This window comes from Archocentrus centrarchus, chromosome 19 (assembly GCF_007364275.1).
Source record: "Archocentrus centrarchus isolate MPI-CPG fArcCen1 chromosome 19, fArcCen1, whole genome shotgun sequence".
NCBI lineage: Eukaryota > Metazoa > Chordata > Actinopteri > Cichliformes > Cichlidae > Archocentrus > Archocentrus centrarchus.
Genome location: NC_044364.1, coordinates 18418841 through 18445909, shown reverse-complemented (window position 1 = coordinate 18445909; position 27069 = coordinate 18418841). Strand labels below are relative to the sequence as shown.

Below are 27069 nucleotides of genomic sequence, written 5' to 3'. Positions count from 1 at the left end.
AGAAAAAAAATGCCGTCCGATATTTGGACAAATTTTCATGGCAGAGGGTAAAGGGAGTCTTTTACTTTGGTTGTTTTGAAACCTTGCCTAGAGACCAAGTTAATGCTTTAAATATGTATTTCGGTACACTGTAAAATTTGGACAGATGTTTTATTTTTTTTTTATTAAATGGCTTTTCACCAGTCCAGGTGAAGCCAGTTTTGGGCTGTATGAAGTACATTTTCACAGCCCTGCTATAGAGGTATTTAGTTTGGGAATAAAAGACAAAACTTATTGGTGAATAGATGCGTGTCCCTAAATCTTTGGCCACATAACAAACAACTAGCACATAATATTCCAAAGATTTGTGAGGTCAAGCACTGATGTTGGCAGAGGAGCCAATTTATTAATTTATTCGTTTGAATATAAATTCATATTTAAATTCAGCAGCTGTAGAATGAAAAGCCTCGGAGGTGCTAAAAGCCACAAATATCCCCTCAAAAGACGTTTTCTTTGCCTGGAAATGGTCACACTTGAATATAAAAAAAAGTGTGCAAAAAGACGCATAAAGTTCCTGTAGAGCAGTGGTGTTAAACATGTGGCCCGGGGGCCTGAACCAGCTGCCACTGATCCCACTGGTCCCTCTGTAAAGTCATTACCTACTTCAGTTTTCCAGTAAAATGTGTGGTGATGCCAGCTTTACTACACATGAATAAAATTGAATAGAAATGTAAAGGTATTTTGAGATATAGACAAGTTCTTTGAACCATAAAGATGTAAAATACTAAAGCTGTTTACTCACAAAAACTCAACATGTGAAGGTTTGGCTCCTTTCTACTGTAATTTGCAAAGTGTAATGTACATGTAATGACGGTAGACTCAATGAACGTGGAGTCACTTGGATGTATTTTTATTCATTAACTTGTTTCTAATAAAGATTTAATTAAAAAAAAACCTTTTGTGTTTGTTTTTAATGGTGTGGGGTAGGAGGCATCCTTTGCTCTGGCCTATGGTTTCAGCTTTTTGAAATCCTGACCCCAGCCCAGGTGAATGCTTTCAAAATTTGCTCGTTTACCCTTGAAGAAAGAGGAATTTTTGCTGTGGTTTTAATGGTCTAGCCCACTTGAGATCAAACTGGGCTGCATGTGGCTGGTGTGCTCAGAGGAGTTTGACACCCCTGCTCTAAAAATGTTGAAAAGGCTTCACTCTCAGCCAGGCCTCTGCTCCCCAGTTATTTCCATCACCCCCTCACCACCACCCCCTGCACGTACCTGAGAAAGGTCAGACTTCAGCATTACTGACACAACCCCACCGTTTGTCCCTCTGCAGTGCTAACCCCCGGATATTCATGCAGCCAGCACAATCCTGCCTCACTGATTTATATTTTCTCTCGGATGCCTGCAAATAAGCAGCAGCAGCTTCAGCTGAATCTCCATTCTTGTGGAGGATTTGCCTGCTATTGTGCTTTTCACCGGTGAAATCCCATCCCGCCAGCTCTTATCTGCTTAGAAATACGATGCAGCTGAATATAGTAAACAAACTCATGTGCTGCCATTAGCTTTATGTTTGTGGCTTTTTATTGTGTAATGAAAACCAGTGGCTCATTTCTAAGCACTAGTCCCAAAACAAAGCATTAAAATAGGAGACAGTGTGGTTACTTTAAGTGAGAACACGCATGTGCTGGCGCAGTTAAAGATGTGCTTTATAAATAACGGGTAAGACGTGAAATATTTTCAAATAAAACAATATATTTTGGGATGATGAAGTTTCATGCTATGAACTTTCGTCCACATTTCCGCTGTACGGGCATTTGCAAAGACTGACATCTGCGGGAGCCAATAGAAAGCCTCAAACTGGAGTCTTGACCAATAGCGGCGCAGGGAGGCTGGTGTTATGGAGTCGTAAACGGTTAGTAACAGGACAAGCAGGTAAGTAAGATTTTGTCTTGTTTTTTTGTTAAAATAAATGAACACTGCTTGGCAGGAGAAAAGCACCCATTCCGTTAAAGCCCCGGGTGTTTGGCTTGAGCTGGCGGAGTTTTTAAGTGCACTTTTCTGCTAAACGTGCAGCAGTCATTGAGAAGTCGGAGCGAGATCGGGAAGCAAGCAAGCTAGCGAGCATTAGCATCGCCTGCTAGCTCAGCTGGCTGCTATCAGGGAGTCCCAAACATTAGCCTGTTAGCTCCGCAACTGGAGAAACTCCTGCTTGATTAGGGCAGAAATCTCCGCTGGTGCATTCCTCCACACTGCCTTCAGTGAACAAGACGCTTTAGTAAACTTGCGTTTAAATTTCTACACCTCTGTGCTGCCATTATGCGACATTTAAAACTTTTTCATTATAAAAATTTGCGATGATAAAATTAGTGGAGGTTAGCTTGAGCTAGCATTAGCGTGCCAGCAGGACGTCCAAATAAATAAATAAATAAGTAAATATATAAATAAACGGCTGGGTAGACCGTGCCTAAGACGGCTTGCTAGGGCCAGATAGGTTACAAAAAAAAACGGTGGGCGAAGGGCGTAAAATTCAGGGAAAAACGCTTAATTTTCGAGATTAACGAGAAAAACAGGAGAAATTGTGTTTACTTTTAGTCAAGAAGCGACTTTGCGTCACTTTTAAATATTTAGTTGGAAGAAAATTCAGACATTTGAACTCCCAGTTTTAGGACACCAGCAGCACCTCTAAAGGCCGACAACGAGCTGCAAACGGAGTTTGATTAGACCGCAGCGGGTCTACGTGCAGCGGGCTGCGGGCGGAGCGTCTGTTCCACACTCGCATCATGTGTGCTCATCCACCTCGTTCTCATACAGGGGCATCTTGGCATTATTTTTTTTTTTTTCATATAGTCGCCATTATTTTTTTCTCTTAAATTAGCTATTTTTTCGTCTTAAGTTACCTCAAATTTGCAAATTAGTGCTTATAAAATTGTCATTTCTCTCTTTTGCCACTTTTTCCTCTTTAATTTGGCATTTTTTTCCTCGTTAATGTGCCTTTTTTTGGTCGTACATTTGCAGGCTTCTAGCCAGTTTTTGATACCCGGCTTTGCACCGGGCTGAGGTATTGTTGCGCTATCGGAACTGTTCACCAGAGCGTGGGGGCTTTCTCCACACCCCGGTCGTCCATTTGCCAACTTTTTTCTTGTGAACTCATAGGTTTTTATAGATTTACCATCTTTCTTTTCACGAATTTCCTATTTTTGACTCTTAAATTCCCAAGTTTTTTTTTTTTTCATATATTGCCGGGGGGGGGGGGTTGTTTTTACAATTTTATTTTATTTTTTTAAGGAAATGTAGTGGGGGTTTTTTTGCTACATTTTATTTTTTCTCGTAAATTTGCCATCACTTTTCTCTATTTGCAGCTTTCCTGTCAAATTTCAGATTTTTCTTTCCCTAAGTGTAGCCCAGGTGTTTCTTTCTGCATAGCATCAGGAAGGGCATCCTGCTTAAAAACCTGTCAAATTGAATATTAGGCGCTGTGGCGCCCCCTGGTGAATAAAGGAGCAGCTGAAAGTAGCTTCTATAATGCAACCCAATGCAAAATATTTTCATTATAAATTTAATTATTAAACATTACAATTTCCCCTAAGCTGCAAGAAGTTAGAGGATCAAGTGAAAATAAATGGCTCCTACCAAAAGCAGTTGCAACAGATTTATAGAACTAAACCAATGTCAGTGTTCATTTGGGTGGGGGTGATTTACCGATGTGTTAGCATGTGTTCGGCTGATCTACTGTGCTCATGTTGCACCAGCATGAAACAGACGGCCTCGTAAACGTACGTGAGGCTGACCGGCCGGTCACCAGTTGGTTATCACCCCTCACCCAGCCCCTTATTTTTTCCTAATATGCCATAAAGGTTACATTTGTTCTCTGAATGTTTAAATAAAATTCAACCAATGTTAATCTTTGTTGTTGATGTTTTTATTTTAGGTGTCATTTTCACGTGTAGAAACCGGAATAATGATTCCTTGGATTACTGAATGGAGTTCGTCGACAATGGAGTCAAAGGTAGAATTTTTATATATTTGTTTATTTTTATTACAAAGCCGCACTTGTCCAATGGCTTTGGAGAAAAGGCCACATCAGACAATGAGGAGCCATATGACATGCATCTGATTAGGATACACTGGACACATCCCTGTGGATGCATTTCAGTCATTTGGGTTGGATTACATATCGCTGGAAGTGTGGGAATACCTTGGAGTCTGCAAGGAGCACCCAGGAGGAGCACAAGGAAGTTTAGACATCTTTGCACCAGCTGTGATCTGGAGCAGGAGCAGAAGATAGATGGATGATGATTTGCCACTTAGAGTGGTCACGGATCGGCTGCTTGAGTGTTTGTAGTTTTCGTCCCACAAAGTTCCGCCGGGGTCATTTTAGGTTAAAACAAAGCAACAAGAAAGGGAGAGGGGTAATATTCAGAGGAAGAAAAGCAGCCTTTTCATGGTTCATGTGGTAAATTAATGAGAAATGATCAAAATTACAAGAGAAATTGATTACTGTGTGAGATTATGAAGTTAGAAATTTGCAAGAAAAATGCAGAAACTCTCAGAGATTAAAATGGGAAAGCTGTAGTTCCTAACCAGGGATAAGATTAGATCACTAAAAAAGTTGTTTTTGTAAAAGTTTAATGTTCTTAAAAACTACAAACACTTCAGACACTTTAAATCAAATAATAAAGTCACCAATTTGCAAGAAGACAAAAATGCAGAAATTCTCAGAGTTTAAAACAAACTGATTTTATTTCATGAATTTGAGCTGAGTGGAGGTAAACGCACTGCTTCAGTCTACGAGGTCAGATCAAGCATTTTTTCATAAACTTCTTTACTCTTTTTGAGAATTTGTCAGGAAAATTAAGGATTTCATTTTCTTCTATTATATATATTTTTAAGTAATGTTTAAAAAAAAAATCAAAAATACACATTTTCCAAGGTTTTTTTTTCTAAATTTCTGGATTTTTTTTTTTTTTTTCTTCTTCTTACAACTTTATAATCTTAAAGAATAGTTGATGTTTCGGATCTAAATGCACCACTTTAAACATTATAATTCAGTTTTCTTTCCCCATAAAAATATCCGTCTGTCAGCACTAATGCGCCATCGTTTCCTTCTGGGTAATTTGGTTTAATTTTCAGAACAGTCGCTCTCTTCCTCCCTCTCATTTACACACACATTGATAATGACGTGTTTGTAATGCATGACATCTCTGGTAGTCTGATCATGCTCAGAGGCCACGCAACACATCTTAGAAGTAAGTGAGATGCATTAATTTTTATTACTTAACAAGCATCAGGAGACCAGAATCGTCTGCATTCACATTTGTTCCCATTTTCATTATTACTGGCCTTAAGTGACAGTGAGACAGGAGAGGATGAAACTGTTCTTTGTAAACATCTAAGCTCAGTTTCCCAGACATGGATTGAACCCAACTCTAGATTAAAACACTTCTCAGTAGAGATCTACATTGAATTTGTCTCTTAGTGTGGGAAAATGACTGTCAGTGTGCAGAAATATCTGCTAGTGCACAGGATGTTATTAAAAAGTTGTTTATTTAAATGTCAAAGGAGATAAACCGGACAAGCAAGAGCCACTCGAATCACAGCATGGCCGGGTAGTAATTGGCAAGTAGCTGCAGAAACGTAGGCTTCCTCAGCAAAAAAAAACCCCAAAACAAAAATAGAGTTGGAACAAGAACTTTTAATCCAATATTAGGCTTTGTTTTTTTAGTTAATCACAGAGGGCAGATAGATTCATTTTTCAATTAAATGTGTGGCTGATGTAACCTGAAGTCCACCAACATCACATTGGAACATCAGGCTTTATTTATTAAGAGGACTCATAATTACAGAGTGGAAAGAACAATGAAATCTGAAGAAAATGAGAAGGTTCATATTTTCACTGTGTCACAGAATTGCTAAAAAAGACTTTAATATGGTAAAAAAAAAATGTTGACTTATTAATTTTATGCTGCATGATGTTTGAGTTTATCAGCCAGTGCATACATGTAGCTAAATGATGTCACAGGGCAGCGTGTGTGACCTAAATACAGTTTAGGGACATAAGTAAGTGATTGAATAAAACCTTTAAAGGTTTAGAAAGCTGTTTAGCTTTCTTTTTCCACTGATATGAATGTTAATCAGCATCACTGCAGACAGGCTAGTCTTCATGTTAGCCGGGTGCTGCTGCTTCTCTTAAAATAAAAATAATAATAAAAAGGAAATATATAAGGTACAAAATGAGATTAAGAAGAAGCAATTAAAATTAGTTATTTGATCAGGTACTTACCAGGTTAAATCCTAACTGTGGCCATTTTTAATGTAAATTCCTTGTACAGTTACTTGTTTTAAGTATACTTAGAATAAATTGTGGCTTCAACTCTTAAATTATAAAAGAGATTTGCAAGGAAAAAAAGACACTCGACCCTGCCCAGTGTTTGTTTTGGCGTTGGTGTAACTGTCAGGCTGCAGTTTGTGATGGTGTACAACATGAAAAATATGGTTATGTATGGTGCACTCCAATATGGTGGGTTTTCCTGACAGTGATTCACATCCTCCCCAAAGAAAAATTAATTTATTCAAGCATAAAATACTGATGCACATGGAGTCAAGGCAAAGAGTCTTTATGTTATTTATGACAATTTGAGAAACAAAATTGTATTTAAAGCTTGAGTTAATGAAACCTCTTGCAAGAAACTTCTTAAAAATCAGAGTCCTGGTGGTTTTCCAGAACCTCTTTGGTGGATGTAGGTATTTTATTTTATTATTTATCTTTGCTATATGGGGGCAAATCATAGCTGCCCTCCAAAGGCCAAATTAGAGTCCTTAAAAAGAGTTGATAGCATTTGAACTTAAAATGAAAGCGTTGCACCGAGACTAAACACTGAGGCTGGGTTTACCTTGTGTTTACATGTAAATACCAGATTAAGATGATAACCGTATCTGTGTTAGCAAAGAACCGTCCTCATTACCAAGGTCAGGGATTTCAATTTTTCCTTTAATTTGTCACCCATCGGTACAATCGTCATTCCATTTGGAATCAGTCAAATGTAAAAAAGATCTGGCCCGATCCCCTAGAATCAGCTTTTCTTTTCTACAGTAACTGAGTATAATGATCCTGAGACCCTCACTGAGCCAGGCACTTCCACATGCTCAAAATACAAGGACTGAAACGTTTCTTCAGCACCTAAAGTGGTTCATATATCCAGACAATTATAAAAACATGTGAGCATCAGTGCTGTTTATCCGTTTCACAGCCATAGGCTATATTTAAAATATTAATATATTAGAAAATTAGAAATTGGGGGGAAAATGCTTGATCTGCAGCTGGACATTAGTCAAAATTAAATTAAAACTGAACTTAAAAAAAAAAAAAAAGACTTTAACTGTTTTAAAGCTGTTAGGCTGCTATTATAATAGCAGGTTACTGTTCACTTGATTCATTTGAACAAACACAGCTAGGACTCAGTATATTATAGTAACTGTTTCAAAGTAGGCCCAAACATACTAATAGGATTTTTCCTTTGCAGATGTTGTGCTTTGCTGGTAATAACAATAGTTTTATAATTTTATTAATGCAACAAAAACAAGGATATTGTAAACAAAAAGGCAAACTTCAAGTACCAAATAATCCTAAATAGCTGCCTGCAGAGCAGCACATGTAGTAAATCTGAGTTATTTACAGTATTTTAAAAATGGCTATACAAATGAAGTTGTTTAGAGGCTAATTGATACTTAACAGGCTTTATTATAAGGATTACATATGTTTTGTGGCTCCATAGTTAATCAAAAATTGCTCAAATGGAATGCTAAAAATAAATCTGGCCACTAGAAAGGAGTGATCATAAATTATTATAAGACGACCACAAAATAACAAGAATGATCTTTTAGGCTCTGTAGACCACTTAAAATAAATACTAGGAAAATATATTTATTTTTATGACTATTTGTTCCAACTTTGGGGCTTTGAAGATCAAAATACAGTAAAAAAGTTACATTTTAAAAAGATATTTAAAACACCTCTTTAGAAGCTTTATTTCTTGCTGACCCATAAGCATGTTGCTTTTCGCTTGTAGTTTTGGTTTCATTTGTGCGTTTGGACCTAGTTTGCGCTGCTTTTGCACAGTATGAGGCTTTAATTTACATGCCACACCGTGTTGGAGAACTCCTTCATGTGGCCACCATTAACATTTGACACCGTTGGACACACTAGACATGAACATATACAAGAGTAATGTGTTTGAGTAGATTGCCATGTAATTTTGGGTTCATTTGTGCATGTTTTGACCTGCTTGGTGCTGTTTTTGCACAGCATGCAGCACTGTGGAGGAGAGCGCCTTCGTGTGGCCGCGGGCTGCGCCTCCTCATGGAGCTTGTTGTAGTGTTTGTGGGCGATCCTGTTCCTGCTAAAAGTGACAAGAGGCACAGGCTCAGTTTACACAAACTCTCCCAAAAATAGCTGCTTAGAGGAGCAGATAAAGGCTGGAATTCGTGTTTCTGTGAATTATTGTTTATGTTCCGTGTACGTATTTAGCGTACAGGTGGCCTGTGTAGCGTAGGGGTGTTTTGTGAGCGTGTGGTTGGAACAGGAGGGGCGATGTTTCCAGTTTAAGCGGCAGTGGCGGCGCCAGTACAGCGAAGAAATAAAGGTGGCTTTGCTGCAATCTTTTTGAAAGACAATGCCCTCCTGTGGTACCTTCTCCTGAGCTTTTGTGTCGTTTCTTATCTGCCCTTTACCCTAGTGGTGAGTATGAGAAACGTCTCCCGCCTACCCGCACTCAGCACACACACGCGCGCGCGCGCGCAGCACTTCTATGTTTGTCAGACTCAAATCCGAGGGAGAGGAGCTAGCCGCCATTTTCTAAGCGTCTCTCCCTAAAACGAGAGAAAACGGCTCGCGGCGAACTGCCATCAGGATTACCTCTTCCTCACCGGGAATCGGACTTTTCGGTAAAGGATTGCTGCGAAATCGCCTACGTTGGAAGTAATTTGGGGTAGAAAGGACGGTTTCGCGGCCTTGCCCTTATATTCGGCGAGGCTAGCTGGCGAGCAAGGTGTAGCTCGTTGATTCGCCCATTGCTGTATCCGGAACGAACCCGAGCGGCTCTGCGCTGTGGACCCGGGCCCTTTTCCTCCGCTCTCTGATTGCATGTATTATTTTTGGATATTAATTAATGGCTGAGTGATCGAGTCAAAGCGCCCCATTTTGTGTGTGTGCGCGCGTGTTAGCACCCTTGGATTTTTTTCCATCAGAAACTGCAGGGGATTGTTGCCGAAATTCCCTCGGATAGTGCAACCTCGTCACGTGGTAGGTTCCTCCTTTTTCTTTGTTAGCGAGCTAGCTAGACTTGGCTGGGTCTACCCCCAACTTCTCCGCTTTTGACACATTTGTGAGGCGTACTGAAAGAGGGCCGCTGTAGATTTAAATGTAAAAAAAACAGGGTTGTGTTGTATTTGTTCCTGTTGGTCTAATTACAATGCAAACCGTGTCTGCGCTCTGCATTGGACTCGTAAAGCTTTTTAAAATAAGTTGTGAGGGTGGCCAGATGCTAACAAGAAGCTAGGATTAATTCTCATGCTAATGCACCTATTCGTTATTTATACCCCTATAATACATGTCACTGTTGGGCGTTTATGCGCTTCAAACTATCAGCCCGGGCGGTGCGCGTAGGGTACGCAGACTGGAAATGTTTACGTCCCTAACTGGGTTAGCTCAAAGTTTACGGCTGAGATATTAAAGAGAGGGCTTCAAAATAAGAGATGTAATGTGTCGCGGATGGGCAGCCCTCCGCTGCAGCTGGAGGCTAAGCTTGCGAGCAGGTTGTGTTTCTTGCATCAGCAGCGTTAATTTGCACGCAGTGTGTCTGAAGTGACAGGCTCCGCGGAGAAGATATTTATCTGCCGAGTTTCCCTGCTGCGTGATCCGCTGCTCACATATATTTTTTTAAGATCTACAGGCACGTCTCAATGCTACACGCACTCCGCACTTGTGTGGCTTCAAGGGTATGAATAGAGTATTATAGCTGTTCACTCTCAAAACGCTTTTGTAAACACCAGGAAGACATTTTGGTGATTGCGTTATGCTTGGCTAAACGTTAGATGTGGACATTATTTTTGTCGCATCTCCACAGGAATACTAATGGTGCATTGGGTTGATAGGGTTGGTTATTTAAATTACCCCCCTATCCTGTCCTCTGTGTGTAGCAGCGTGTTTAAAGCGGAATGGGCGTTTTTTTTCTTTTCTTTTCTTTTTTTTTTTTAAGGTGGATGAATTGCATTGCATAATCTGCTTCGGAAATACCAACATGGCGTAGTGCGCGCCGACTAGAAACTGCGGTGAAAATACTGAGAGCCGCCTCCATTCATCTCGCTCTGCAGACGCTACAGCGGACGTGCAGCTCGCGTTTTATCTCCTGAATTGTGAGAAGGGAGGCTTTTTATTTAAAAGTTTAACAGACATACAAGCAGTACATAACCTTAAGGACGCTGTAGGTGTGTGTTTTACGTTTGAGTAATTTCCTGATAGTTATAATTGAGTGACGATTTAGGAAAGCTTTAATAGTTTCAGTTGAAAATTAAACAGGAGCCCAGTCAGGATGACATCATGTGCTTTGGGATAATGCTGGGGCCTAAATCTACCTACTTACTGTAAGAAACCCTACCGCATACTGACTTACCAGGGGACATGTAGGGCAGTGGGGTTGGGGGCAATTTGCACTGGCTTTTCTTTTCTCCCCTCTCATAAAAAGACGCCTTCCACAGCGTATTCTTTAAAGAGGACCTTGTTAAGTTAAAGACAATGAAGGCTTGTTCACACAGGCATGGGTGGAGTGGGAATAATAACTTATTGGCCTGGGATTTAGCTCAGATGTCTGCTGTTTATTCCAACTGTGTCGTTAGCATCCCTAGCCCCAAGGTCAGTGTGTGTATTTTCATTTCTTTGTACTTTCCAGATGTCGCGGGTCCCTCTGTTGACAAATTATTGGTGATTACAGTGGCAGCCAAAGGATGTTTCTGGAGAGAAGCAATTGAATTTTCAGAGACTGGAAACACTTTTGACCGTCTTAGATATTCCTGCTGTTCACATTTTGTTCATGTTTTCTTTACTATGATCATTTTAGCAACAACTCATAGGTCATCACTGTGTCAGTGAGTCACCAGTTCAGTTGATAAGGCCTTTAACTAGACACGAACATGTGCTTTTGTATTCTAAGCCAGTATAATGGATTTTGCATTAGAATTAGTGCATTTACATTGAAAGTAGTTTGAAAAAGATTTAAGATAAGCTACTTTTTTTTGGAGTGGTGGTTAGTAATTTTCCACTCACTGTAAAGTGTTACAGAACCTGTATAGCGAGTATTTCAGTTCAATGTTTTGTTCTATATAGGCACAGCCGGCGTTCACGTTTTTTCCTGGTCATGGTAAACCGTTATTATGGAGATTTTTTTAAAATTTATTTTCTTTTGAAGTACATGTGACAATATGCTCTTTTTTTTCCTGGCTTATGATGGGTCTCTTGGGGGGGGGGGCTGCCAACATCAGCAAGATTGGTATGTTGCTTATTTGATGAAAACAAAAAAAAGAAAGAAAAGCACAAAAAAAATCCTGTACATTCTCCTGGTATTTCTGGCTATCTTACAAATGCTGCCTGATGTTGAAGGCAGCATTTGTAAGTGAATGAAGGGCATGTTCCATCCTTTTTTTTTTTTTTTTTTTTTTTTTCCCCTTTTTTCCCCCAATGAGTTACTGTCATTGACGAGACGCTTCCTAATTTGAAACAAGGTGCCAGCAGCAGCATTAGTGTAGTAGTGACACAGCAAAAGTCAAATGTAACCACAAATGTAGCCTTGGTGGTATTTTTCCCTGATTTTTTTTTTTTTCCCCAGTAAAAATAAGTTAAATAATTGCTTAACACTTAAGTTTAACTAATCTAACTTTGTAAGTCTTCAGTAGCTGCACAATATTGTCACATAATAAAACTGAAAAATATTTTCTACATGAGATATTGTAATTTTGAGCTTTTTAATCAGTTGGTACCCTTGTTTACATTTGGGTCACAGCAGCTTCTAGTATCTCCTCTTCAAAATAATATTAATAATAATTTAATATTGATGGGGACCAAAAATGTAACTGTGCAGGCAGTACTTTGAATAAAGCATATTTGTGTGTCCACTTGATTGAAAAACACGATCAGTGAGTTAAATATTGAACATCTTACATGGTTTCTGATATTTCTTAAAACAGGTGTTATGGTCCCTGCTGAGTAATTTTGAGTGGATGAATAGAAAAACACTTTTGTGGAGCTGCTGGTTTCACTTTAAAATGAGCATAGGTAGTGTCTGTATGTTTTACAGCCTGTAGTGATGCACATAATTTTTTAAGGTTATTGTTACCTCTTAAGTGCTGATGTGAAAATATACCACCCAGCTCCCTCATAGGAAATGGGAGCAGAATTGGTGATGGATGTTTTTTGTTAATTAGATGATTCCCTGACTTTGTTGTCTTTTTGTGTTTATTTGTCCCTGCAGGCTGTCCTCAGGTGGGGCAGTAAGCGGGTGGTGTGGAGCAGGCCGCGGTGCCCGTCCCTCTGCACTGCATGGCTGCGATGGCGCCCGCTCTCACCGACGCCCCAGCCGAAGCTCACCACATCCGCTTCAAACTGGCTGCCCCATCCTCAAGTCTCTCACCAGCCAGTGCAGAGAACAACGGTAACGCCAGCAACATCCTCATCCACAGCAGCGGCCCCGCCAAGTGCAAGGCCACCTCCGAAGAGTGCCCCCTCGACTTTTGCGGCGGCAACCAGGAACAGCAGCAGCCACAGTCCCAGTCCGACTCTGTGTCCCAGGCTTCCGCCTTGGGCAAACTCCAGCCACTGGTGGCTTCTTATCTCTGCTCTGATGTGACACCTGTCCCTTCAACTAAGGAGTCAATCAAGCTGCAAGGAGTCCTCATCAAACAGTCTGTGCTGAAAAACCACAGAATACTGCCCAGCTCCCTGCTCAACGGCAGTGGAGACTTCCTCCTCAGGAAGAGGCAGGCAATTGAACTCTCAGGCGGCCAGCTCAAAAGTCTCATGAGCGGCAGCACCAACGGAAGCGGCCAGCCCATGGCGCCCGTCAACGGCCTGGCCAAGAAGCTGGCCAACATGTCCAGCTCTGGCTGTGTAGTTGCGGTGAATGGCGACAAGCCTCCCGCCACCACAGACTCTCAGACCCAGAACCTGCCCTTTGACTCCGAGACCTTGACGGCAACCTTAAAAGGGCACATCCCCATGAAAGGAACTCTCAAACAGAGGCATTCCTCCGAGGATTCTCAAAACATAGATGGGCAAAACCTTGAACCGCCAGTGCTTCAGTCCGCCACGCTTTCTCCCTTTACCAATGACAACCCTAATCCTGCTGAACAGGTGAATTTGGAGGATGCTGATCCACATACCCCTGTGAGTCAGCTTCAGGGTTCTGATGGAGAGAGACCAGGCAGCAGTCAGCAGGGCTCGCCGCCATGTACGCCTGCACCTCAGCCTCCCCTACCCTGCGGTTCCTCCTCAGACAGCCTTGACACTCACGTCAGAGAACGCACTCTTATCAACAGCAGCCGCCAGGCCGAGATCGAGAGCCGGCTGCGACGCCTGCGCAAACGTCTTCAGGTGGTACAGGCAAAGCAGGTGGAGCGGCACATCCAGCAGCAGCTGGGAGGCTTCTTGGACACGGCCTTAAGCCGGCTACTAGGCAGCAACCGGAAATCAGAGGCGGCAACGCCCACGGCTTCATGGAGGACCGGACGCCACTCATCATCAAACAACAGGGACAGCCTGAGTCGTTTCCTGAAAAGTGGCTCGATGCCCTTGGAGCTGGAGAGGTTGTATTTGAGCGGCTCGGCCAACCTTCATTCGGCAGAAAGCGCCTTTGACTCTGACGTAACAGAGAGTAGCTCTGGAGGGGACTCTGACCTGGAGGAGGAGGAGCTGTCCAGAGTGGACATTGAGCAGCGGCATGTCAAAATGTAAGTCACCCTTTGAGACATCAGGCTGTCAGGGAGTATGTACACATGTGCACAGCTGGACAAAGCCCAACAATGGCTCAAGATGAACACTGAAAGTAGGTTTTATGTTGGAAAAGGTTTTATAATGAAGCTCTGCAGAAGGATTCATTTAAAAGTTGGCTGTACTCTTCTGGTAAAGGCACATTACTCCTTTATTTCATGGTCCTGGGAGCTGTTCAGTCCCTGTATTTAAAGGGCTCTGCAGTTTCTTACACTGGTATAGCAGGTGCTAATGACAATTATAACCACCTAGTCTGCCTTAGTAGAGGTTGGGTCAAACTCCAAGGACGGGGTAAGGGATATGATTCCCCGAGCGAGAGAGCATGTGTAGTTGTGTGGGTGGTATCCTGTAGAGAACAAACTGGCTCGAATGGACTCTCTTCCTCCTGAGAGGGCCTGAGCTGAAATCGAGCGTTGTATTTATCTTCAGAGTGAATACAGCGAGCACCCACAGAGCCCCTCACTGTTTCGGTTTAAAACTGAAACCTAGTAGGAACGTAGAGCTGCAGGGGTGGTGAGGTGGTGGTGGTGGTTTTGTAAAAGGTGTGAGTTTAATATTTTTACATGCTGCCTGTTATGACGTCAGGTTTCCCTCAGGATGGGGTGGGGGTGGGGTGGATGTATTCCGTGGGAAGTTCACATCAGAGGATGCATTTCTGTGTCGTTACAGCTGGGAAAGGGGGAAAATGGTACAGCAGGTGGTTTTGGCAGCGTTAATGGACTTACTGGCCTGTTGAGGATTGGGTAGATTATTAACAAAGCAGTTAAGATCACTGATTTTTATTATCCTTCCCAGTGTTGACTTTAGAACTTTGACCTAAATAACTCCATAACCTAACAGGAAGCCTGTGTTTTTTTGCATGCATGACTGAAGAGTTAAGTTTTGAACATTTATGTGGAGATCATTGAAGGGCAACAGTATGTTGATTGAATCATAAATATGAACATGTTTAGGTAAACAGACAGGAACTATACATGTTTGTTAGTAAGTTCCCATTATACACATTTAAAAAAAATGGATTTCAATGTTTATTCATAACACATTTAAGTTAAAACATAAATACTGTCTTATAGCCAGAACTAGTATAGAATCTTTTTCTCATAATTAAAATCATAAGATTTACTTTATTATACCCTTAAAAAGTTGAGTTTTTTGTGTTACTGCAGCCAGAAATACAAGCTTTAACAGAATATCTTAGATTAAAATATCCATCCATCCTGTTCAGGGTCACAGGGGGCTGGAGCCTATCTCAGCTATCATAGGGCAAAAGGCAGGGTACATCCTGTACAGGTCGCCAGCCTGTTGCAGGGCTAACAGAGAGAGACAGACAACCATTCACACTCACATTCACACGCAATTTAGAATCACCAATTAACCTAACCCACTAACTGCATGTCTTTGGACTGTGGGAGGAAACTAGAGTACCCGAAGAAAATCCACGCAAACACGGAAGAGAACATGCAAACTCCACACAGAAAGGTTCAGGCCAAGGTGGATTCAAACCCAGGACCTTATAGCTGTGAGGCAACAGTGCTAACCACCGTGCTGCCCTAAATTAAAATAGTTTATTATAAAAAGGAACTCATCAAATAAATAATACAGTAGAATGTCAGAAAAATAAAACAAAAAATAAAAATGTAAATAAATGAAATGGAAATTCAGTGGAAATAAAATAAAGGGGAAAGCAAGTCAAATTAAGGCAGAATATAAATAAGATATGCTAAAAAAAAAAAAAAAAAAAAAAACAGTGTAAGAAGTTGGAATATAATACCTGAATATAGTAGTAGTAATAACCATAAGGGTGAACAGTGAGAGAAATCTGGGCAGACCATTATTGGTTTTTTTCTTTTTAGTTACTGTTAAACTTTGTAGTAAAGTAAAGTTGTGTGAAATTAATTCTTTGTGGAAAATCAAAGTCTGACTTCATTCACACTTAAATAAAAGCCTGACTGTAACGTGATGTTTGCTGATTTGGTTGTACTTCATCACAAATTGATTTCTTGTTCACATCATTAGTAAAACAAATGGTAGGTTTTTGGCCATTTAATATAGTTTCTTGATATTTTAATCTTGACATAATCCCTTCGATGTTCAGTGTCTATACTGAGAATGAAATACAGATTTTTAAAAATAAATGAATAAATTGCATAATCAGATGGGTAATTCTGTTTTTAAAGGGAGCAGTATGCATATGCCTCACACTTGTTAAAATAGTTGTTTATGATGAAAGTGAAAGCTGTCATGTCTGTAGGGGGTTCCCAGAGTTGGGTTCTTAAAAATACTACAACAGGGTATTTTCATTCAGGCTGCTTTCTGTTCAGTAGTGGGTAAGGTTCGTTAGGTGGTCATGCCGGTCATGGTGATAGAAATGGGAAGTGGTGACATTTTAGATGGCTTTATTATTTGTAAAGTTACTAGCAGCTAGTTGCATCTTGTCAGTGAAAATGCCAGGGGGAGGAAACTGTGTAAAGGTTGCGTTAATTAGAGGCCATCAAGGCGAATTGGTGGATGGATTTAACCCCTTCTGTTAGCTCTAACTCAGCATTTTATCAAGTAGGCATTTCTTTAATTTCCCAAAGTAATTGTGATCAGAAGCCCCTGAAGTACGTCAAGGTATTATTCAGGTTAAAGTTTTAGGCTCGGTTAGCACATTAAACATTAAGTAAATGACTCACCGAGGTTATTACACTCATCAGTGATTTCTTTTTCTAAAGGGACTAATCACCATCTAATAATCAGGCAAAATTCCCAGTGGCAGCTTCATCTTTTCTTCGTCTGCTTCAGTTAATCTTCTGTTTTAGCCAACATGACGCATCTTGTTGCTGCTTTACCTTGAAAGTTTTCCAGCCATCACAAGGGTTTTATTGTGGAGCAGCAACAGCTTCTTGCAGCCTTAGTCACTCTTAACAAGCACTAGATCATTGGTGAATTCAAGCAGGTGTCTGTAAATGCATTTACAATTTTTCCAGTTTTTTTTTCCTTAGTAAAATGCTGTGAAATACTGGATTTTAATCTGTATGGTAAATGGTATATTTAGGCTTATTTGTGTATAACTGTAAGTGTTTTGCTCAGAAAAAAACTGATTAATCTTTGACTATAGATGCTTACCCTTCTGAAGCAAACTTTGGGCTGGCACGTCTGTGCAAACAAGTGTCATTTTCCACTCATGAGTATTACCATAACCTGTTAAGGTAATACTCTCTTAACTAGTTAAGAGAGTGCTCCTAGCCTGAATTGCCTGCAAAATTATCCCATTTGAGCTCTGATTATGTCTGCTCAATTATAGAAAAAAATACAGATTTTAAGGAATATTGAAATCATGATTATTGAACAGAAACAGATTATAGAAAAATAAATATGGACTAATTGAACTAAAGAAAAGGCAGTCCTGTCTTTTTAATGTGGGGTGTAAATACTCATACCTGTGGTTCCCAAATAATGTGCCTCTAGACAGGCACGTGTGCCACAAGATCTTGTGACAACCATATGTTATCATTGTGACATACAGTAAATTGATGAATTCTTAATTTTTATATCAGCACAAAAGCTGCCTGTTCTGTGGCTTCAGTTGGGCAAGGGGTATCAACAGGGTCTACCCTCATGCATCATCTGCTGGGTTGGTTAATGCCAACATGATGTCAAGGTAGCTGAAGAGGCGTCAGACAGCTGCCACTTCAGAAGAGTGTTGGAACCAGAGGGCGCGAGACTGTTGGACTGAGTTAAGTCAGATGAGGGGATGGAGTTGAGGTCTCATACCATACCTTACAATATCAAAAATGAATTGGTACCAGAGAGTACAAGTGTTCTGTGAAATTCTGGTTTGCCCTTTTGCTGTGCTTTTGTGTGTACACAAACCACAGGAGTGCATGATTAAGCGTTGCTGCTCGCACCATTAAAAATTTTAGTTGGTTAAACTATATTTTAATTGCATACAAAACCTGTTACATGATAGCTGTTAGCTGCTGCTGTAACAGAAGTAACTCTCTTTATTTGAATTTAGAAAATGAGCAGCTGTAACTGCACTCTGGATGCTGTTACAGATTGCTAGTCAGCACCACACATACTAATAGATTTACACTAAATATTTGTGTTTTATTAAAGTACAGTGACAGTTAGCTGCAGGTTCTAAGATGTTACGCAGCTACCCACCATTAGCTAAGCACACAGGCGAGAGGGAAAATAAGACAGATCACATCCCGACCAACTAGCATTGATCTGTTAAAACTCTGTATGCTAACATGCTTACAGCACTTGTCAAGCTACTCTGATATGTTTTAGTATTTGAGTATTTTCTTACTATAACTTCGGGGGGGGGTGACTACAGATGTAGACATAATTGGTTTGCGTATTGCAAAGGCAACAAGTTACCTCAGTTAAGACAACTGTGCATTTTCCTGCTGTGTTTTGGCCACAGTTAAATGTGAATAAAATAAAACCACATGAAGGAAGTGTGTGTATGTATGTATGTATGTATTTATATAACTAAATACATACAAACACATACATATACATAGTTTTTTCCTCCATAACAAAACACTCACAGCTGTGCTATTAAAATGTAAACGGAAAAGATACAGAGCAAAAATAGCAAAAGGCTGACATATTCTTTGAAAAGTCAGTCTCCAGTGAAGTTGGCGTCACCAAAGTGCTTTCTGCTGTGTGTACTCCTGTGCATCTAGTACTCTGTGCAAATAACAAAATACGTAAACAGACTGAACAAAATTCTGTCCTTCAGTCTGCAGGGTTCTAGCCATCTCAATAAATCCATAGACTTATGCGCTGACGTATCACAGCAACGGGCTCACCCGCTCAATGTGGTGTCTGCGTATCCACCGGCTGCATCACGGACACATGAAAAAGACCCACTTCCACTATTAAGGTCACGTGACTTAACGGTACAAACCAACTTCCGCTATGGAATTGTGGTATGGCAGTGTCCTCTTGCCTGCAGTCAGGTACTCTTGGGGGTCTGGGCAATGCCAAAGCATACGAAAGGATGCAGTATGGTAGCTGTATGTACACAAAACACGGTGACAGCGGAGGATTCCAGGTTTCCAAAAATCGCCGATGTCACCGGAAAAAGTTGCTAAATTTGTCGCTAGTCGCTTTTTGGGGAAAAAAGTTGCTAGGGGTGTCTGAAAAGCTGCTAAATCTAGTGACAAAGCCTCTAATTTGGCAACACTGCCATGCTGTTGCTTCCTGCATGATTTACAGGTGAAGCGGGGAGAAAGAGAGGCGGGGCAATGTGAAGTTGTACAGAGACAAATTGGGAGAAAGGAAAGGTGAACTGGTATATCTACAAGTATGATTTTAATGCAATATAGACTATATCGATATAAACGATATTGTCTCATCTTATATCGCATATGAAAGTATATCAATATTTCTTAACTAGATATATCGCCCAGCCCTAACCTCTTCTGTAAAACTTCTGTAATACAGGAAGAACCCTGTCATTGTGTAGTTGTTCATTCAAACTTGTTCCCAGTTCCCAGCCCTGTGGAGCTGATACCTTAGCTCCTTCTGTGAGCATGTTTGTCTTCCAGGAAATAAGGTGTGTGTGTGTGTGTGTGTGTGTGTGTGTGTGTGTGTGTGTGTGTGTGTGTGTGTGTGTGTGTGTGTGTGTGTGTGTGTGTGTGTGTGTGTGTGTGTGTGTGTGTGTGTGTGTGTGTACATATAACCATGAAGCCACATTTTCACAACTGGCACTTTGTCTCAGTTACCAATTACTGGCTTACAGCTCTGCACCACTCAACACTACACTCACAATGTAATGTCTTCTTCAAGCTAGCAGCACCTCAATTATTTAATGTCAGCTGAGTTGACAGCATTGTGTAAAATAACCTATTTGGATGCGTTGCATTACTTAAAGCTAATCCTATCATCCCTGTCTTTACTATAGACGTGGTTTCCTGTATCTGAGGATTTTGGGGGGGGGGGGGCACTTCTCCTTTATAAACTATCTGTAGAATTACTTGGATGCATTACAGTAGGACTGTTACACTGTGTTGAGAAATGAGTGGGCACATTTTTTTTTTTTCTTGTTTCTGAGGCAACAATAAACGCTCATCAGGAAATCTCAGCTCTTACATAATGCCTTGTAGACAGAGCAATGAAAATGTCTGATTTTTGCACCCAGGTTTGCAGGCTTTGTCTGCTTCTGTTGACCAGACTGTGCCTGGATGATGGAGTACATGTTGCTCATATGATCCTAATGCAGCAGGACGGTTCAAATGCATGTCTGCCTGCCCTGCTGCTGCTCCTGAAATCAGGGTAACTAGGTTGGCTGGGACCACAGCGTGCCTTTCATGCTCATGGCTCAGCATTACTCTGCAGTCTCAGCGGCTCAGCTACGTTTTCCCCCTCCTCATTCCTCCATGCCTGTGTATTTACGTACATACGGGAGCGCCTGTATACGTTCCTGTCCTGCTCTGACACATCTGGATGTGTTTAGCTCGACCCGAGTTCCTGAACACGAACACACAGTCGTTACATAACCCTCCTCTTTTATGTAATGACTTGCTGCTGCTTCCGCTGCAGCTCTCCGGCTGAATTTGCCCTCTCTAGTTTCTCCTGCCCCACACCCTGCCTCGGTGTGCCTCGTTCAGTTTTCTTCCTGTGAAAAGATGAGCCTCACCGGCTGCTGGCTCACCCCTGGCACGTCAGTTAAATCTGAAGAAAATAATTTCAATGTTAGGTCAATTTTCAGCTCTTTATTTTTTAATGGATTTGAAAACCCTTCACTTTGGAGGACAAAGAAATTTAATGACAGCTGCTTGTTTAGATTTCACCAGGTTCTTGTTACAGAGGGTGAATGATGGCTGACTGGTTTGTGAAGCATATTTGTAAAGAGGTATGAGGAGGTCATGTTTCAAGGTATGAATATGAGTGTATGGAGAGTGGAAGTTTTGGGACTTCTTAGTTTAGTTTGTGTTTTGATTTGGGATTATGGTTTTGTTTTGTTTTCTTTTTGCCCGTTTTTAGGCTTTTTCTGATGTTGAAATGTAAAATCTTTTACTAATTGGTAGCATTATTTTATTTATTTATTTATTTTTTTTAAATAATTAGCTCTCCTGTTTAATATCCTGCAAAGATGAATGGCAGAGCCCAAAACATTCTGAGTACCATTTAAAAAGTCTTAAATCTAGTCTGTTTTGAGCTGTAGGATACCTGAACCGATTCATTCTAGGTTAGATAACCAACCTAAACTACATTTGTCAAAGAAAGCTGGGACTTCAGCACTCCTTTAACCTTTTTTGGAGGGTTCAGATTTGTACTACAGTGCAGGTTCAACATAGCCAGGCTTTATTTGCAATAGCTAACTGTTATGACCAAACCAAAAGCCCCAGTCAGAAATAACGGATATTGACATGGTGGTTATCAGCTTTCTGTGTTATCTCGGAGTTTCTGCTTCAGGCTTTGAGTGTACGTAGAAAAAAAGAGTTCATTTGATGCATCAATTCACTCTTCTTTTGCATTTAAATCAATTAGTTCAGTTCCACCAGTCCAGTCATTATCAGAGAAATGTGTGAAAAGCTCTAGGAAGAATATAAAAATAAAAGTGCAACATTAGAGCCTCAAGAGTATTGCTGCAGGAAAGCATTAATCTTGTGATTTCACAAGTTAAATAAAATATTTACATTACCACTCAGCGATGCGCTTTTTCTGATGTGCACATTGGAGTTCTGAAACTTTAAACTTGATTCTGTCCCACAGGGTAATGACAGAGATGTGAAAATCACTTAAGTTTGTGGACAGATCAAAGTGAAATTAATTTGACTGATTTAATGTTCTTGGTGATAAATAGACTTAAGAACTTAGTAATCCTTGTTCAGTTCCTGCAGTGTAACACAGACTTGGCAGCAGATGAGTCCCAGCGTGAAAACATGTTCATGCAAATTCTTGTGACCGCGCGACTCATACCTGTACTGCACGGCTTCCTTCTGTATCATTAGTCAGGTATGGCTCAACAGGTTGCTTATATAAAACACATTCCTTCTACAGAGAGTCTAGATCACACTTGCAGCATACTGAAAATTAAAATGCACAGTGAAATGTGGTCTTTTAAGACTATTTTAAACCAAAATTCTGAACATAATCTGCTGCACGTTATGTTCAGAGTTTTCAGTATCGAGCTCAGTGTAGCTCGACTTGAAGACTCAGCATGATGTAATGTTGACTTTAAGCTTAATATACCGGGTACCCCCCCCAATTAGGGGTGTGCGATAATAAAGTTTCCTGTGTGTGTGTTTTGCCAGGCACCTTAGCTGATTTAAGTTCGTCTTGGACGGCGGGTTCCCGAAACTTTTCATATTCCTCATACTGGATGATGGAACAGCTTCGTTGTCGAGCTATCCGCTTTCTTACAAAGTCTGCAAACGGCTGTCTTTTGAGCAGTGTCAGTCTTTTCAAATCCAAACCACCTCCTTGCCTTGGAATTAATTCTAAGGCAGTAGACTGCGAGGCTGGCGATGTCTGAATTTCTTCCCCTGGCGCGGTGTGTTCACGCTTTTCCAGCTTTAGGTGTGTTGTTTAGGCAGCTATGCTAACACGCAGTATGGGCACTCTCAATGCGCACGCGCAGCAGCCTATACTAAAGTATAAAGTAGTGAACGCGTGGAGCCGAGGGTTTTGATTGTTGCCCCCCCCCCCCCCCCCCCAGTCATTAGCATACTTGATAACGACAGCTTGCACATCGTTATCATGGCAATTACAATATTATCGTAGACGTTATATATCACACACCCCTACCCCTAATTTATTCTCAGGTGGAACAGCCCAGCAAAGCCGAACGACACATTTGTTAGTGTGAAGAAGTTCATTTTGAAAGTGTTCATATTAAATAAACCATCCATTAACCAAACAACTGAACAGTCTGACATGACTTTTTTTTTTTTTTTAACCCCAGCTGTATGATCCATTTTGAGATTTTTAATCATAAAAATGTTCAATACCTTGAATTTGTCAATCTGTTTCTACAATGTGGCCAACAGATCAAGAGAAGCACAATTTACTGCTTCTGAAGGCTTGAGGCAAATACTTGATGCTCCAATTGATGATGAAAACAATTGTCTTTTTGCATAAAAAATCATTGAAAACCATAATGGACATTACAACATGTCAGAGTTAAAGGATTTTCCACTCAGCACATCCGTTTTTTATGTTTGTCCCTCCATAGAAGTCCAAAATAATTCCCATTAGGCGTCCCATTTGCATTTCAGGATTTTTCTTTGCTAAAAGTGGGCCTATTTTTTTTTTTTTTTAAAGGTTGCTACACATGTAAGCTCAGTTGGTTTTGGCAAGAGGTTTACCTGATTTGTCAGAAGTCTGCATTTCCCTTTCACTTTTGGACATTTAATAAAGAAAAGTGTTTTCTTTTTTGGGTAAATTAACCTGTGAATTCTAATTAGAGTTTAAGGTAATCCTCTTTATTAAAAACACAAATTCACAGTTTTGCCATCTTTGAGTAATTGTGTTACATCAGTGCCAAACACAGTGAGGTCCAAAGCTATTGGAATTTTTTTAATAAAGTTAGTTTGTGGTGATTTTAGCTAAAAGTATTTGTACACCTGCACAGGTTGTTTGAGTCATAATATGAATTGTTGTTCAGCTAAAAAAAAAAATTACTCGTGTAGGTTTTGTACTTTTCCGTCTGATCTGTTAGACTGAAGGAATGAGGAAAAACTGATTTATTTATTTTTATTGCACTTGTTTTTCTGTCTGGTCTGGCAAATTTTTAAGGAAGTAGTTTGAGGGAAATATTTCACTTGGGCTTATGGACCAGGTACATATTTTCAGAATGTACTACTTCATATTTAGAGAGAGGGAAACAGTTGGAGGGGTGTTTTAATGCAATGGTTTGACACATCCCATGTTAGAATATTAAATAATTGTGATCTCAGCAGTAATGCTGGCATCACCACACCAGGAACAGCAGCACATTTAATGACTTCAGACTTTGCAAAGCCAGATGACACACCTAACCTGAACTGTTGTGGTAGGAAGGTTTTTTTTTTGTTGCTTGCATTTGCAAAACCGCAACCCTGTTGAATATTAAGTGTTTATATTCACTCCAAAGTGCCTCATAGGAAGGTGGAGGTAAGAGGCAGTCATTGCTCTAAGTTTGAATGGGTGTGGGTGCACATTTTCAAACTGTCTCTCTCTTGTGAGATAGTGATAGTGCTGCATTTAGCTATTCACATGAAAGAGAAAGTACAATGACCCAGCTACTTTCTGACCTACACACACAGCTGGCCAATCAGGGTGCGCGTTTGGAGCAGATGTCAGATCATAGGATTACAGCAGTGGTTCTCAAATCCAGGCCTCGTGGCCCAGTGTCCTGCAGGTTTTAGATGTGTCTCTGCTTCAACACACCTGAGTCAGATATAGAAGTCTTTAGGAGGACTCTGGGGAACTGAGGAGGTAATTCAGCCATTTGATTCAGGTGTGTTGGATCAGGGACATATCTAAAACCTGCAGGACACTGGGCCACGAGGCCTGGATTTGAGAACCACTGGATTACAGAAAGTTACAGATTATGGGAGGTACCCTGTGAAAGGTGTGTGTAGCTCTGATGCTGTCCAATATTGTAGTTTGGACCCAGGTAGGGCTGCAATGATTCATCGACGTAATCGATGAAGTCGACTACAAAAATTTGTCGACGTGGAATTTCATCGTCGAAGCTTCGTACTTTTAAACCCATTCATCTATTTTGTTCCGCTTTTTGTGTGATTTTGTAATTGCAATACACTACAGGAAGATATGGGGGCAGTATTACCTCCATTGCCTGCCAGCAACAACAATACTAACGAAGAAGAAAGTAACAGAACAGCGTAAGGCTAGTGGAACAGAGAGGGGGGTGGTGAAAATGAAAGAAAATGGAGACAGACTGTCAAAGGTGTGGGAGCATTTGACAGAAAAAAAAATAAAGCTGAATGCAAACTGCAAAGCAGAGCTTTCCTTCCACGGCAGCATCACTTCAGTGCTGAGCGTTTAAATCGCCGGCACCCTGGAGCTGTGACATCAGCTCTGGATGTTTACGTTAGTGCGTCGTAGATACCTGTTAATGTTTGTACAGTAAAGTTTCTGTTAGTTTACCTGTGGGAAACAAGCTCTCACGGATAATGTGTGCTAAGCACTGCCATTTCAGTGATGTTAGCTAACGAGTGAAGGACAATAGGAGCAGCCACATTGGCTCCTGTTTTTTTTCCCTCATATTAATATCAGCGTTCATCCTGAATAGTAAACCTCTGTATGAACTGAATCGTCTGTAAACTTTTCAGGTGTTTTGGACGAAAAAATTTTTTTGATTTAATTTGAAGCCTTATTTAAACTTTTGGAAAGAGGCCATTTTTATTTATTTGCACATTATATTTTCATTTAAAAATAAAAATTGCATTTACTTTAATATGCATTTTTAATTTTATATTTATTGTGATGGTCACATTAATGTTAAAAATACATTAGTTTCAAACTCGTATTTTTATGAGTCATTATTTTAATTGTGAGAAGAGAACAAGGTGATGTTAACAGATGGGCAGGCTTGAACAGGTGAATTAAGACTGAAATAATCGTTGACTAATCGACTAATCGATAACAAAAATGACAGATTATTCGCTACCAAAATAATCTTTAGTTGCAGCCCTAGACCCAGGTCATAAATGTGGGGGTGGGGTGGGGGGTCAGATAAATCCTACACTTTAAACTAGCACTCACGTGTGTTTGTGCATCAAAGTGTCAAAGAAAGCAGCTGATCACCATCTGTGTGGGTGGACATGACTTTTATTTACATGCACAATAGTGTTGTCTGTGCTCGGCTGTGCAGTTTATCAGATTTTGTATTAAACAAGGTAAAACAAGATAATTAAGATAAAACAGTTGGCCCTTTTACTTTATTAAAAGTCCAAAAAATACTCTCAGGCTATGGCAGTTTTACCTCAGTTCATGTTTGTTTATTTTAGTTTATTTAGTTAAATTATAATTAAAGTTAATGAAATCCACTTAAATCTTTTGTCCTATATTAATGTTTAATATTTTGTACAAGTTAAGAAAAACCTTCTGACAACAATTATTAGTTATATTATTATCCAGTTTTACTAGTCCCCACAAAAATCAAATACATTCATATTCTATACATTTTCCAAATAAGTGAATAAGCAGTTACTATATCTTTGAAACCAGTGTGATTGAGTTCACCCCTGCGTGGTTCAGAAGGTGGCTGCTGCTGGCTTTCAGCAGTGTGTTTAAATCTGCCAAACATGGAGACAGCTTTTATTTTAACTTCATTCTGTAACTCTTAAAGTGGTGGTAGAAGGAAGCGGGTAAACAAGACACTTCATCTTTTATGCTTGTTGATCAGGTGGTTGATCAAGACTCATTTTTTTTGTTTGTTTGTTTTTTTTTTAATGTGTAGTTTCCTGTTCCAGCTCGATTTATCCTCTTTGCTGCTGTGTGCATCAGACCCACTCAGGGGTCAGCAGAAACAAAGACAGCTTCATCTTCACTGCTTTTGTGTTTTCAACCTTTTTGAGGAGGAAAACGGAGGTTTCTTAGAATGCTTGTAAAAAGAGCCTCTTTACTCAGTACCTTAATATGCTGCTTTTAATTTGAAAAGAGCAAGAAAACTGAAAGCTACTGAGAGCAAGAAAAAAAAAATTAGTCAGGACTTTGTTTTGCTTCAGAGGTGAACTCATAACTGTCAGTGATTGGTGGAAACACCATTAACTTGCCCAACATACAGTGTTCTATTCCATTTTTTGTGTTTTGTTTTTGTTAGTTTTATTAATTTAAAAAAAAAAATCAGCAGTGAAGCTTGGCTTTTCTAAAAATCTCTCTGCTAAGCCCCTCGCATACAGCAGACATGCCTGTATACACTATAATCAGCATGTGCTCATAATGATGAAATGATAAACAAAAACATTGTGGTACAGATTGCAGTTTATAAGACTCGTTAATGGTTACACAACCACAGAAGTTAGTAGTCACTAGTAAATTGTTTGGACAGGAAGTGAAGCACTCACTGTGGAGTTTGGAGGAGGGCTGAAAGATGATTAGACTTGTTAG

At 40.2% G+C, this 27069-nt stretch overlaps 1 protein-coding gene across 4 annotated transcripts in view; it reads left to right on the top strand.

The window, feature by feature from the left end:
- The first annotated feature begins 1848 nt into the window (after positions 1 to 1848).
- The window catches only part of LOC115798102 (KAT8 regulatory NSL complex subunit 1-like), a 44919-nt gene continuing 19698 nt past the window's right edge, over positions 1849 to 27069 (top strand). For 3 of the 4 annotated variants that reach the window (XM_030754812.1, XM_030754811.1, XM_030754809.1), the window contains exons 1-2: positions 8798 to 9273; positions 12494 to 13967. In XM_030754812.1, the coding sequence (XP_030610672.1) occupies positions 12562 to 13967 (1406 nt within the window). In that variant the 5' untranslated portion in view covers positions 8798 to 9273; positions 12494 to 12561. Of the gene's footprint in view, positions 1908 to 3903; positions 3982 to 8797; positions 9274 to 12493; positions 13968 to 27069 lie in introns of those variants that run through there. The other variant, XM_030754810.1, reaches the window with a different exon arrangement.